We start from the raw sequence: 15,173 nt of genomic DNA on the forward strand, positions 1-15,173 counted from the left end.
AGAACCAGGTACGGTGGACGAGCTAGTAGCGGCCGCGACGACCCGACGTGCCAATTTACGCCACTGCGTTACCGAGCGACGTGGCCCAGTCAATGGCCTCCCCCCGTTATTAACAACACCCGGATCGCACGACAACGGTGATGAGTGAGGTGTCAAGCCTTGCCGGGTGTCTGGTGCGCACCGACTTGCCTGTCCTGGAGGATCCTTCCGTGGCACGTCCGCTGACGAGGCCTCCTGCTGGGGCGGACCCGGGACGCGGGCCCAGCAGTCCCTGGCGTAATGGCCTTTACGGCCGCAGCGGAAGCAGTCGATGTTATTACGCCGCGCCGCAGGCACCCCGTCCCGATGCTCCCGTGACGGTGGCGCAGATCGCGGCCCCGGCGTACTGCAGGCCGACCACTGAGCAGAGGCGGCTGTCAGCTCCTGCGGGCCCCCCCCCGTCAGGAACGTACACCGCCTTCTTAGGATCCCAACCCGTGGCACCTCCCTCGACGATGGGTCCCCCCGTCCACGCCGTGACTTGCTTCCAACGGCGCAGGTTGAACTGGGCATCAAGACATTTAGCGGCCACCCGGGACGTAAGCTTTTCGTGGCCACACACGGGCATAGGAATCCCCAAATCCCGGGACAGCTCGAGCATCTTACCCAAGATGAGAGGTTCGAGCAGGTCAGGCTCCGTCTCCGGGTATGCAGCCATGGCCAACTCCAATACCGCACCCCTGTATGCCACCGGCGACTCCTCGGGTGCTCGCTGACGTTGAACAAACCGGCGATGAGCGTCATCCGGTGGCTCATATGCATCTGCCATCTCGTCGAAAACTCCTCTCAATGTTTTCTTCTTCTCCGCCTTGATGGAGCGGAAGAATCTCACCGACTCGTCATCGAGAAGAGTCGGTAAAACCTCCAACACCTCAGCGTCCGTCCACCTCGCTGAGCGTACCGCCGCCAGAAATCGGCAGGCGAAAGCACTCCAATCGCCCCCGATGGAGAATTCTTTGACGGTCGTGAGATGACTGTGACTCCTTGTTGCACCGTCCTCCTCCGATGACTCACCAGGCGGCATATTAAAAATGGCGTCGCATCGCCGCGTGTTCAAGATGGCGGCCTCTCGCCGCGGAGAGCGCAAGATGGCGGCTTCCCGCCGTTCTTCTCCTGCCATGCCCAAGATGGCGTCTTCTTGCCGCGTGGTCAATGGCGCCGACAGCGGAGGCAAGGCAGCGACCTGTGGACCTCCATCGGCTCCCCCCAACGCCGTCCTCGGCGTGACGAGCTCGCACAGGAATATTCTTTCTTCTGAGCTGTTTTGACATGCCGTTTCACTTATGACACCAGTGTAATAAGGGACTCGATCCTGGTTCTGTCTCCGTCGTCCTTTATTAGGGTTCTTACACTTTTCCCGCACTGCCCTCGCTCAGAGCTCTCCCCTTGGCAGCTCCGTAGCTGCCCTCGCTCTCGTAGCCTCCACACCTCTGCAGCTCCGCTGCAGACCCCTTGTGCAGTCCTCCGGCTGCGCTCACTGCAGCTCCATCGCTGCTCTTACTGCAGCTCCACTGCTGCCCGTCGTTCCTCCGCGCTTGGTCACCGCTGGCCGACGGTGCCAAGTCTTACTCCCCCGTGTGTGTGGCGATCTCGCCACTCCTCGACCTCCGCCCTGCGTGGCCTCACTCTAACTCCGTCTCCCACACTCTCCCGTCTCTTCCGGTATCTCTCCCTTAAGACCTCACCCCTCTCACCCACGTGACCTAACTCCTCCCCCCATGACGTCATATCCGCGAAGCCGTTTACGCCCGCATTACATATTCACCAGCGAGTAAGACGCACCCCAAACTTGTGCTCTGTGTCAATATTGTAATTTAAATAGGGTCGCACAAACAAGCATGCAATAATCCAGAGAATGCGGCGACTCTCACTGGGGTATGATTTTAAAAGTAAAATTATCATACGTTGAACTCAAAGACACACATGGAGAGAAAATATGTTCTTACACTGCTACCGAATTAGTTGAAACATGTTTGTGCGTCATTCCACAATGAACTTGACCAATGAAGTAATACTGGTAGGAACCTCCTGGTTACACCAGCCCACAGGGGATTATTGTGTCCGTCGTGCAGGCAGGGGCTGGGTGGGGAGGGGAGGGTGGGGAGGGGCTGGGTGGGGAGGGTGGGGCTGGGTGGGGAGGGGCTGGGTGGGGAGGGTGGGGAGGGGCTGGGTGGGGAGGGTGAGGAGGGGCTGGGTGGGGGGGGCTGGGTGGGGGGTGGGAGGGGTGGGGCTGGGTCGGGAAGGGCTGCTCACCCCGTGGTGCCCTTATAAAATTCCACGTTTAACCTACTCACGCCGGCTTGTGCCCGCCCTCACAGTCGGGCATATTTGCGAAATACAACGCGCCGCCATTGACCCTGGCCATTGATCGAGCAACCCAACGTTGCTACCAGCTCCCTCCGCAGGAATGTGTTTTATGGATGAGCCTTCACGATAGCTCTAAGAATACCATGAATACCGCACGCATTTTTTCAACACAGAGGCTGAGCATTGACCCAAAACATTAAAACGGCCAGCAACCAACAGCACTTGCCAAAATTGTAATAAAAACTTGTTTAACGTGTTTGTTCAATCGAGCAAGGCCAATCATTATTAAAATATATATCAGCAACAGAGACGATGGTGGAAGGAGGGAATTCCACAGTCGAGCACTGCGAGGGAAGAAGCAGAAAGAGAAGCAGCGTCTTGACCTGCATGAGTGACTGAGTGGCTGGGCGGGTGAGCGTGTTGTTGTCACCTGCGGCATTGTGATTGAACACGACATTGGTGAAACAAATAAGTACGGTGCATAAACTATCGTTTTTACGACGGGAGTTAAGCCCCGGGGTGCCACAGTGGTTAGAATGGTGCCGCGGTGGCGAGATGTTAGCTAGCTCACCTGGTATGCAGGAGGTCGTGAGTTCGATCCCGATCCCGACCCTGACGCCTGCTGTATATTTGCAGTTTCTCTCCCCGTGGTCGTGTGGATTTTTCTCCGGGTCCTGCGGGTTTTACACTCTACATTTAGAATCAACGTGCATTTATAGAGCATTCGGCTGCCATGCACTTCTACGTTATAAGCCGCCACTTCGTTACGCTATAATTTGTGGCAGTCAGGTCGCGTCTCAAGAGGTATTCAGCTCAGTGGGCCCTTAACTCCGATTACACTGGTCAACACACTTTTTCTGGCATTAGGTATTCCAACGGTTTTAAGGTAATATTGGGGTGCTGATTCCAAATCTGGCATCAGTTTTTGAAATATCAAATATTGCATTTTCAATAAAAACTGCAGAAGAAAAATATTAAATAAATCTGGATATCTACATAAAATGATATTATAAACACACTATCCTAAAAATACAGCAAAATATTTTAACACTAAAGCAGTCACTGACTCGCAACAACTTGCAATCATAAGTGAAAGAGTTAATTTCGGGTAAAATCAATGAAAATGGGGTATGCCGATAGCATAAAAATGAAATGTGATAGTGCAAATCTGAGATCAGATTTGGAATCAGCACCCTGAAATTAGTCTAAAACAGCTGCAAAAGTCCAGGCCAGATTTTTTTTTGTTGACCAGTGTTATCACGGTTGGCAATGCATGGTTCGAAAGAAGTTCAACGTAAACATGCACGTACAAAATAGTTATTGTTATTGGGTCCTCCCCGTTCTCCCTGCAGGCGACGAGAGCGATGATGAGCTTTCCATACGCGCCATCTGCACGATGGACAGAGAGATTGGGCCCTGCGAGGCCCACGTCCCACGCTACTTCTACAACCGCTACACGCAGCGCTGCCAGAAGTTCATCTTTGGCGGCTGCGACGGCAACGCCAACAACTTCAAGACAGAAACGGAGTGCCGCATCGCCTGCAAAACAGTGCAGAGTAGGTGCCCACACAAACACCGCCGCCGGCTATCGAGGGAAACGAGCGCGCAGGCAGTTTGTTGAGCTTCCCCCGCACAATCCGATTAGCGGGGTCGGCTGCGCATGACGTGAAAGAAGTTCAATGTAGAGTATAGAGTACGTACGTAACCCCTGGTTGCCTCACGTGCTGGAGGGCCACACATGCCGAAGGGCCCTACGTGCCAGGGCGAGATATTGTGTTTTTTCCTAACCCATAGAATTTGGCCCACGGGGTCAGAATACTATATCTTATACTAGCTTTACTACCCGGCTTCGCCCGAGACTTGGATTCTTGTCTTGGATTAATACATGGCCTACGCGGAGGGTGGGGGGGGTAATGCGTGACGTTAGCAGGCACACTGCGTAACGCTGCCGCATGCGGGTGACATCACAGATGTGACGTCACCGCTCACTTGCCGTGCAAATATATCCATTATTGCGCCCCCCCCCCCCCCAAAAAAAAAAATATATAAAAGTCTATTTTTATACTTTTTGCATGGTGTATAGTCTGCAAGCTACCCACATGCCAAATTTCAGGTTTTTTGCATGTTGAGAAGTATGCAACACATTTTGAACAAACACATATTCACAAATTGATGAGCCACTGAGCACGTCGTTGTGATGAGAACGCCCGCTTGCCACCAGCACTATTTATGTTTGTTGAACTTGTTTCGCACCTTACGTAGACAACAGTGTTAATCAGAGGTGCGGGGGAAGGACAACCCACTAAACACAAAAAAAGCAGTTCTAAAGAAATTAGTTTACAAACTAGATTTGAAAGTGCATACGTCCATTGGCTTACTAATATCGGATGAAAGAGCATTCCAGACGGCTGCATCTGAAAGCACGTGATGCGGTGACCGTCTTGGTTAGCCAAAATCCGCTGCGAGGATGATCAGAGTTTTCGCGATGGTTATGCTCCTTGACGAGATCAGCAAGGTATCGTGGTTCCTTTGTGGTGAGCACTTTGTGCGTAATGAGTGCGACCTCATCATGTATTCGTTTGGTCACCAGAAACCAAAGCAGCTCGGGCGAGCACTGAACATCCAATCTTGAAGTATCCATCACGGCATGTGCCATAGAAGTTAGTCCCACTGCGACATTCATCTGCACGCCCCGCCATCGTCATTGCCCTTGCACGTCGGTGTTTAAAGTTTAAACTCCCCGCCGTGTCTCCACCACCCCCCCCCCCCCCCCCCCCCACTGCAGAGGTGCCCAAGAAGTGCCGCTTTGAGCCGGAGACTGGCAACTGCAAGGCCGCCTTCCCGCGTCACTTCTACAACATGACCACGGGCCAGTGCGAGAGCTTCATCTACGGCGGCTGCGGAGGCAACGACAACAACTTCCACACGACCGAGGAGTGCGTGGAGAGCTGCAAGTGCCACAAGACCAGAGGTCCGTGCCCCGCTGGGCCCCACGCGTGCGGCCTGACGGAGCTTTGACGCGTTTTAAAATACGTACGGAACAAAGAGACGCCCTGCGCCATTTTAGAAAAAAAAAAAAATTGTGCGTTTTCATTTTTTAACTCTTCCGTTACAGCGAGGCAAATGCCGATTGTGCTACCGATGGAACCTTTCCATACACGGGGGAGTCCACGACCAGCGGGGGTTAGTACTGAGTCAATGGCCAGGAGTTGCTGTTGGAGTTGCGGTGGAACTCCACTTGTCCTTGACGAAGCGAGGGTGGGGGCCAACTTTACCGACCCTATCTGGAATCTAACCGATAACCACGGGGAAGTTTTCACGAGTAGGACACCCCCCCAACTCCCACCATGGGACTGCGCCCCTGGCCACTGATCATGCGCTGGTACACGGTGGAAACTTGATAAGGTCGGGGGGAGGGTTTGGATCACGGCAATCAATTTGGATCAACAGGAAACTGCACCGCACATGATTAGTTAGGTTCGTGGCACTGATGGGAACAGAGGAGTTGACCCGAAGTTCGAACTATTGCATTTGTGCACACTGCGGAGCGTGCGAGGTTTATCATCGTCACACGGCGGGGGGTGGGGAGGTGACATGTGGTACGAGCTTGCGTGTTCATTGATGCTTTTGCAAGGCCGTGAGACAAAAGCAGATGCACTCGGTGGGACGTGCGTAGAGGGTGGGAGAGGGCCACACGTTGGGGTGGTCTCCACCACGTGAGTGCCGCGACCGAGGGAAAAACCAAAGAGCACATGGCACGGGAAAGGGGGGGGGGGCCGCGGTGGCGAGATGTAAGTCCCTCGCTTGGTATGCAGGAGATCGTGGGTTTGATCCCGACACTGACGCCTGCCGTATATATTTGGAGTTTGAGTGTCTCTCTCCCTGTGGTCGTGTGGATATTTTTCCGGCTCCTCCGATTTTTCCCTCTACATTTTGAATCGACATCACGCATTTAGAGTATTTGGTTGCTATACATTTCCGTGCGATAAGCCAATTTGTCGAGCTATCATTTGTGGCGGCCAGGTCACTTCTTAAAAAAAAACTCCTATCCAGGGGCCTACCCTGGCTCCTCCCCCCTCAACCAGTATATATACAAGGTCGGATCTCTTGAAATTTCTCATTTACTTGATACAGCAAGCGTGCTGTGACGGTTCCACCTGAAGACGGAAGCTTGTGTTACCTCCGAAACGTCGTGATTTTTATTTTATTTTTATTTTACTTTTATTAATTTTAATTTTCTTTTTTTACCTACGTGACTTTACCAAAAAACCCGTAAGAATATGAATCATTGCAGTCACGAAAGCTTCAAATCTAGAATTCTTAAAAATAGCTTTAGAGCTCAGTGGGCCTTACCTGGTAACATGAAAAAAGTATTTTAAGTTGTAATTTTTCTACTGTCAGGGCAGATATTGGAGGTCACGTGTCGACTGTGCATCAGCTGTGGAATCAGGTGGAAGGTGGAAGGTGCTGGCGATGAGGTGCGGTAGCGGTGGTGGTGGCATCGATGGCTTTGGCCACGATGACTACTTGATATTGACGACGAGGCCACGTGAAATCGATTATTTTACTTTGTATTCTCTCTACTGTTCCGCTGAAGAGGAGTGGTGGGATCAATAGACACCGATGTATTGCTCAGAGTGAATCGGTCTTTCTCATTCGGACAACGCTGCAGCGCCCCTTTTACTGGGCGTCTGTGAAAAAGAGCTTCATAGCTCATTGTACTTCTCCAGTCTAACTAAATATTCTGATTCTGATGTTTTTTTCTTCCCCATCGCCCTCTGCCCCCCCCCCCCTTTTTCTTCTCATAAGCCAAAAGGTCAGTTGCTTAGGTTGGCACTGTTACTATCTTGATTTGAAGCTTTTGTGACTGCAGGAATCCATACTCTTTGGTTCTTTCGTGACTTTACCGAAAGAATCAAAGAGTATGGCACTGTTACTGCTTGAATGGAAAGAAAAATACCCGAAACCCTGCCTGTCATGTCTTAATGTTCCGTACTAACCACATGCTGATCGAGTTTGTAGGGGCACGTGGTTGAACGTAGGCGTGCCCAGGGCGGCTTAATTTCGGCCAGAGCCGTCCTGGGCTGGGTTATAGAAAATATTTCCCTGCTTCCTGAGGCCTCACCTCTTCCTCAGGGTGGTGGGGGTGGTACAAGGTAGGGGGAGGAGGGGGTTTTGTGGGTCCTTAAAATATATGAAAATATTCCGTGAGAAATCAAGCCCCGTATGTGTCATTGCGAAGTTCCTTCGGGTGCAAGGAATCAAATCCTCGGTGCAAGGAATGGTGCCGCGGTGGTGAGATGTTTATTGCCACGCCTGGCATGCAGGAGGGTGATGGGTTCGATCTCGACCCTGACGCCTGTTATATATTTGGAGTTTGCGTGTCTCTCTCTCCCCGTGGTCGCGTGGATTTTGTCCGGGTCTTCCAATTTTCCCTCCACATTTAGAATCAACGTGCGTTCAGATTAGCTGTTTTTGACGTTTTGCCAGATGCAATTGATGTCGTACCCTGAGAGAAAAGTGGTCGAATTGCTTCCCCTGGGTCTGCCAGATACATTTAGTGGCTGCATTCACGCCAATGAATTGTCACCAGCTGCGGTTGGGACACTATTCGCAAGGAATGTAATGATTTGTTTCGCTGGTTAAAATTTCCGTGCGACCATTTATGATTGATAGAAATTACATGGATGGTGTAATATTCAGCACACTGGACGTGCAATGCAGAGAACGCCTTTTTCCATTTTAATTCCCGGCGCAGCAGTTGAAACAACGATGTAAGTTTCCTCAATATCCCCGCCTCTTGTTTACCCAGCGGAAAAAAAAGGTCGCGTGTGGATGGGGGAAATTGCGAGTAGTACCGCATCTTCCACGGCATCTGGCCAGCGTGAAAGAGTAGGCCAATATACCGTCTAAGTCAGGGGTTTGCACGCTGCGGCTCCGGAGACGAATGCGGCTCTTTGAGGACTGCGTCGTGACGTTGTTTATTAAGGACCCCACCGTCTCGTATTCACGTCGCGTTGCGGCTCTTGAAATATCGAGGGTTTTTTTTTTACCGAATTTTCATTGCCGACCTCTGGTCTAGAAGGACTCTCTAGAGCTCCCTCTAACCGGAGGGCCTTCTGCCAGCTGTGGCATGAGCAAACAATTGCGGAGCTACACCTTTACATTTTTTTTATGTAACATACTGATGATTTGCAAAAGTTATCTGGAGGCTCATGGAAGTGAATGAGATGGAACAAAACGAAACGAAACCTACGACGAAGACAGTACGAGCGAGACGTTACAGACCAGGCAAACAGAAAAATAATAATCGATTCCTGAATTAAATTGCGACGCTCACATGTGACAGTTCATCAGTATTGTTGCTTAGCGTGTAAACTGAACCTCCTTAAAGGCACGCGTTGGTGTTTTCCTTCATCGATTGCTTCAGTGAAAGCCGCCGCACAAATTCCTCTCCCGCACGGCTCCCACAAAACATTTATATACCTGCCAAGAGAAAGATTGTGAAGAGAGACGTGAGCACGTACATATTGTATCTTTCAAATTACTATAATATTCACCAGCGAGTAAGATGCACCTCAAACTTGTGCTCTGTGTCAATAATGTAATTTAGATAGGGTCGCACAAACAAACATGCAATAATCCAGAGAATTCGGCGACTCTCACTGGGGTATGATCTTAAAAGTAAAATTATCGTACGTTGAACTCAAAGACACACATGGAGAGAAAATATGTTGTTACACTGCTACCGATTTAGTTGAAACATGTTTGTGCGTCATTCCACAATGAACTTGACCAATGATGTAATTTATGGATGAGCCTTCACGATAGCTCTAAGAATGTCATGAATACCGCACGTTTTTTTTCAACACAGAGGCTGAGCATTGACCTAAAATATTAAAACGGCCAGCAACCAACAGCACTTGCCAAAATTGTAATAAATACTTGTTTAACGTGTTTGTTCAATCGAGCAAGGCCAATCATTATTAATATATATATCAGCAACAGAGACGATGGTGGAAGGAGGGAATTTCACAGTCGAGCACTGCGAGGGAAGACGCAGAAAGAGAAGCAGCGTCTTGAACTGCATCGGTGACTGAGTGGCTGGGCTGGTGAGCGTGTTGTTGTCACCTGCGGCATTGTGATTGAACACGACATTGGTGAAACAAATATGTACGGTGCATAAACCATCGTTTCTACGACGGGAGTTAAGTCCCGGGGTGCCACAGTGGTTAGAGTGGTGCCGCGGTGGCGAGATGTTAGCTATCTCACCTGGTATACAGGAGGTCGTGGGTTCGATCCCGACCCTGACGCCTGCTGTATATTTGTAGTTTGAAGTTTCTCTCCCAGTGGTCGTGTGGGTTTTTCTCCGGGTTTTCCGCTCCACGTTTATAATTAACGTGCATTTATAGAGCATTCGGCTGCCATACATTTCTACGTGAGAAGCTGCTACTTTGTTACGCTATCATTTGTGGTGGTCAGGTCGCGTCTGAAGAGGTATTCAGCTCAGTGGGCCCTTAACTCCGATTATCACGGTTGGCAACGCATGGTTCAAAAGAAGTTCAACGTAAACATGCGCGTACAAAATAGTTTTTTGTTATAGGTTCCTCCTCGTTCTCCCTGCAGGCAACGAGAGCGATGATGAGCTTTCCATACCCGCCATCTGCAAGATGGACAGAGAGATTGGGCCCTGCAAGGCCCACATCCCACGCTACTTCTACAACCGCCTCACGCAGCGCTGCCAGAAGTTCTACTATGGCGGCTGCGACGGCAACGACAACAACTTCGAGACAGAAACGGAGTGCCGCATTGCCTGCAAAACAGTGCAGAGTAGGTGCCCACACCCACACCGCCGCCTGCTATCGAGGGAAACGGGCGCGCAGGCAGTTTGTTGAGCTTCCCCCGCACAATCCGATTAGCGGGGTCGGCTGCGCATTGCGTGAAAGAAGTTCAATGTAGAGTACATACGTAACACCTGGTTGCCTCACGTGCTGGAGGGCCCCATGTGCCAGGGCGAGATATTGTGTTTCTTCTAAAATCATAGAATTTAGCCCACAGGGTCAGAATACTATAACTTATACTAGCTTTACTACCCGGCTTCGCCCGAGACTTGGATTTTTGTCTTGGATTAATACATGGCCTACGTGGAGGGTGCGGGGGGGGGGATGCGTGACGTCAGCAGGCACACTGCGTAACGCTGCAGCATGCGGGTGACATCACAGATGTGACGTCACCGCTCACTTGTCGTGCAAATATATCCATTATTGCGCCCACCCCCCCCCCAAATACAACAGTCTATTTTTATACTTTTTGCATGGTGTACAGTCTGCAAGCTACCCACATGCCAAATTTCAGGTTTGTTACATGTTGGGAAGTATGTGTGGGGGTCGCTAGCCCCCGAGATCCCTCCCTCGATAATGCTAACGGCCGGGCTAACATCATCAATCGCCCCCCCACTGCTAGGTTCCTCACCCATGGTGTGGGAGCCGTCGCCCGAGGATTCCCCTCTACCGCGGGTCCGCGTAGTAGGCATGGTTGGATACCGCGTAGTATTATGTCCCCCTTAACGCTACCACGATACCTCCCTTTCCTAATCGCGTACCTGCGACCCACACGGAGCGAACGTACGCACACACACACACACCGCTCCGTGCGCTCCAACTCCACACTGACTACTCGCGTTATGATCGTGCACCTGTATCACACACGGAGTGAACACACGCGACACCCACTCTCGCACCGCTCTGCGCCGCGCTCCCCCGAGGCGATCCGCAGCACTACAGAACCACTGCGTACACACGCTCACCCACGCGCTCAGCTCCGCGCAGCGCTCACTCACGTGGCGAACCACTGTGTGCACCCGCGCCCCCACACGCCCACGCTGCACGACAAGATCACGCGAGACCACGCTTCGCTATTAATGATTTATTATCTGCTACCTGGTAATTTAATGTTATGTCAGTATGAGTCGACGAGGCTGGCCTATCCTACTTCCCCTGGACCTATTCTCTATTTATCGGCTTACGATACCCTGTCACCTTGCTACTCACGGGTCGAAGTATTCGGTCGTCCTGTGGCTTTTCCTCTATGCCGTCGGGGCACGTCGCGCGGACGTCCGGAGGCAGAGCTGGAGCCTGGCGCAGGAGTAAGAGAGCGATTTCCCCTTTGCGCTCCCCATTTATCCTCCCTACCTCAAGGGGAATGTGGCTCTGGACAATAGGCTCGCGACCCTCTGGCACGCGCACCGCGGTTCCGGGCGCTTTTGATATGCTACTTAATGCTCAACCTGCGCGGCGCAAATTCCAATCAATCTGCTTTTGATATGCTAATTAATGCTCAACCTGCGCGGCGCAAATTCCAATCAATCCCTTTCTCACGCAGGCCCCCCCATTATCGCAGTTTATGCGGCGGCGGCCGTCACAAAGGTGCGCCGTGGGAATTTGTGCACGGCTCCCCGCGTGACCCCGCTCTCCCGATTACTCATACTAACAGCCTTATCCTTTAACTCCCCTAACAATGGTGCCTGTGTGCCCGAGCGTAATTATGCCGTCCCTCCGCTCCCTGTGCGGGGGTGCCTGATTATGCAATTCAGATGCGCTGCGTGTTTTCTAATGATGCTCCTCCATCACAATGCTTATTCCCTCTGCCTGCCCCGTCGATACTTGCGTGTGTGGGGTGTGTGGGATGCGTTTCACCCGCGGTGGCCGAGTGGCCCCTCGCTGTGACCTTGCAATCTTAAGGCCGGTCGCAGCGCCGCGGTGCAAAGTAGCGTCGGGGGAGGTCGTCGAATTCCCTGGTCGCCGGAAACCGTGAAAGTTTAATCCCGATAAGGGCTTCTCGGATAAAAACCGGTCGGCCAGGTGACCTCCCCTCGGAGCTCTATGGGGGAGGGGGGAAATGCGTGCGGGTGTGTTCATGTGAGGTGAGGTGAAGGGGACGCGGGGTCGGCTCCGTCGCTTGGTGGTGGCGAGGTCGTAGATGGGGCGCCTGCTGAACGGCTTCGTGGCGGCGTCATGACATAGCCCCCCGAGGTGCTGGTCCCCGTCCCGGGTTGACTGGAGCACCTTGCTTGAGCCGCGCCCACGAGGAAACGCTGCGGGGTCCGGGGGGTCCGTCCGGACCTCGTGGCTGGTCTCGGGGCGGGTGGCTCCGTCCTCTGCAGCTCCTGCGGCGGCCTCCTCCTCCACTCCAGCGGCTCTCCCTGTACCTCGGTACCTGCGGGCTGGGGTACAAACTCAGAAGCGGAAGGGTTTAGGGGCCGTCGTCCGCGTCGTCTCCTGACTGGATCGGGGCGTCTCGTGGGCCCGGCAAGGCCCATGTAGGGTGCGAGGCCCCCCAACACGAGGGGTGCGGGTACTCCGGGATTTCGGGGCCTTCGGGTGACGGGGTTCTCTCTCGCGGTTTTAAGCGGCGGACGTTGACCACCGTCTCTCGATCCCTCTTCCCGCCATAAATTAGTACCGTCCAGGGGGAGATCTGTCGCACCACGGTCCAGGGTCCCCGCCAGTAGGTCGTCAGTTTCCCCACCTGCCCGGCCCCGACGCGAGGGGTGTGTAGCCACACCTTAGCGCCTGTCAGGAATAAGGGGGGTTCCATGCGGGGTCGTGTGCCCTGTTCCTGCCGCCGATGCGCGGCTTCCCCTTGCGGGTATGCTCGGCCTCGGGCTTCTCGCAGGGTCTCCAACAGGTGTTCCACGGGGCGGCTTCCCTCCTCCGGCTGGGGGGAAGGGACGCCGAATAGCAGATCTGCGGGTAAACGAGACTCGCGGCCGAACATCATTAAAAACGGGGTTTGTCCCGTCGACGTGTGTACGGTGGTGGCATAGGCGAAAAGGGCGTAGGGGAGGTGTTCGTCCCAATCCCGTTGATTTGCGACGGCCATACGTTTGAGTTTCCCCGCTAGGGTCTGATTCATGCGCTCTACCATACCGTTCGCTTGGGGGTGGTACGCTGTGGTTCGGTCCTTCTGGATTCCGAATTCTCGGCACAGTGCCTGGAACAGCTCGGCCTCGAACTCGCTACCCTGGTCGGTGAGGACTCGTTCTGGGACCCGTGCTTCAGTACGTAATGTTCCACAAATGCCCGGGCCACCACCAAGGCCGTTTTATCAGGGATGGCCACTGCCACGGGGTAGCGGGTGAAATACTCTACTGCGACCAGGATATACTGGTTGCCTCGATGGGATCGCGGGAATGGCCCCTGTAGGTCGATCCCGACCAGCTGATTCGTGCGGCTGACGCGGAACGGCCTTAGGGGTACCTGGTATCGTGCCGGTTTCGGCCCGCACTGCTGACAGGCGCGGCAGCCCTGTACCCAGGCCGCCACGTCTTGTGCCAATTTGGGCCAGAGATACTGGCGACGCAGGGTCTCTCGCGTGCGTCGTTCCCCATCGTGGCCCCCGAGTGGGTGGTCATGCACCAGCCGTAGCAGCTGGGGTCGCACCTGGGCAGGAACACAGATGCACCCCGGCTGGCCGGCCTCGGTTAACTCCCGTACCACTCCGTTCTGCACACACAACCGGGCATACAAACCGCTCCAGGGTCCTGGTAGGGCGCTCTTTTCCTCCCGCAGTGCCGCCTCCACTGCCGCCAGATCCGGATCTCGCTGCTGGGTCTGTCTCAGCTGCTCGTCGTTTAGGCCCGGGAAGGCGCAGCCGACGTCCTCCTGGATCCGTCCGATCGGGTCCCGAGCCGCGGGTCCCGCGCTTGCCGGGCGGTCGACGGGATCCTCAGTGCCACCTGTGAGGGTCTCTGTGGCGCACACTGCACTCTCTCTCGCTGGGGGGGGGGTCAGTGGCCGCGGCCTCTCGGGGGTCCGTTGCCTGCCGGCAGCGTCCCCCCGTGAAACACGGGCAGGCCTCCTCCGCCCTTGTCTCGGCGTACACCGTGGGTCGCCTCGACAAGGCGTCCGCGTTTGCATGCGTCCGGCCAGCCCGATACTCTATTTGCAGGTTGTACTCCTGCAACTGCGCCAACCACCGGGCCATCTGCCCCCGCGGCTCCTTGAATGTAAGAAGGAACTGCAGAGCATAATGGTCAGTGCGTACGCGACATCTCCTGCCGTACAAATACGGCCGGAACTGTTTGCATGCGAAAATCACGGCGTACAACTCTTGGCGGGTCACGCAATAGTTCAGCTCGGCCCCACTCAAGGTCCGGCTGGCGTACGCGATGACTCGTTCCGTCCCATCCTGTACCTGTGACAACACCGCGCCCAGCCCGCTGCTGCAGGCGTCGGTGTCCAAAATAAAATCGGTGGTAAAATCGGGGAAAGCGAGGGTGGGGGCGTGGGTGAGGTGATCTTTGAGAGTGGTGAAGGCCGTCTGGCAGGCCCCCGTCCACTGATAGGGGTGCTTAGGGGAGGTGAGTTGGGTGAGAGGGCGTGCAATCTCGCTGAATCCCTTTACAAATCGACGATAATAGGTGGCGAGCCCCAAAAATGATCTGATCTCCGTCAGATTCCTTGGCCGTGGCCACTCCACTACGGCGCGTACCTTCTCCGGATCGGTGTGCACGCCTGCCTCGCTGACGCGATGCCCGAGGTACCCCACCTCGCGTTGTGCGATGTAACACTTACGTGGCTTGAGCTTGAGATGAGCCGCTCGCAGTCGCTGGAATACCTCCCGTAACCTGGACCAATGCTCAGACAAAGATCTACTGAACACTATCACATCGTCCAAGTAAATCAGGCACTGTTCCCATTGCAAGCCCCGCATCACCAACTCCATCAGCCGCTGGAACGTCGCGGGTGCATTGGTGAGTCCGAACGGGAGTACTCGAAACACGAATAGCCCCATCGGGGTGGTAAATGCGGTTTTCGGCCGATCCT

The 15,173-nt window shown here is 53.8% G+C and overlaps 1 protein-coding gene across 2 annotated transcripts in view; it reads left to right on the top strand.

Annotated features, from left to right (window-relative positions):
• The window catches only part of LOC144947538 (papilin-like), a 42,806-nt gene that overhangs the window by 14,112 nt on the left and 13,521 nt on the right, over positions 1-15,173 (top strand). For both annotated transcript variants that reach the window (XM_078876760.1, XM_078876761.1), the window contains exons 2-4: positions 3,699-3,902; positions 5,132-5,317; positions 9,973-10,176. In XM_078876760.1, the coding sequence (XP_078732886.1) occupies positions 3,699-3,902; positions 5,132-5,317; positions 9,973-10,176 (594 nt within the window). The remainder of the gene's footprint in view (positions 1-3,698; positions 3,903-5,131; positions 5,318-9,972; positions 10,177-15,173) is intronic.

This window comes from Lampetra fluviatilis, chromosome 45, assembly GCF_964198595.1.
Source record: "Lampetra fluviatilis chromosome 45, kcLamFluv1.1, whole genome shotgun sequence".
Taxonomy (NCBI): Eukaryota; Metazoa; Chordata; class Hyperoartia; order Petromyzontiformes; family Petromyzontidae; genus Lampetra; species Lampetra fluviatilis.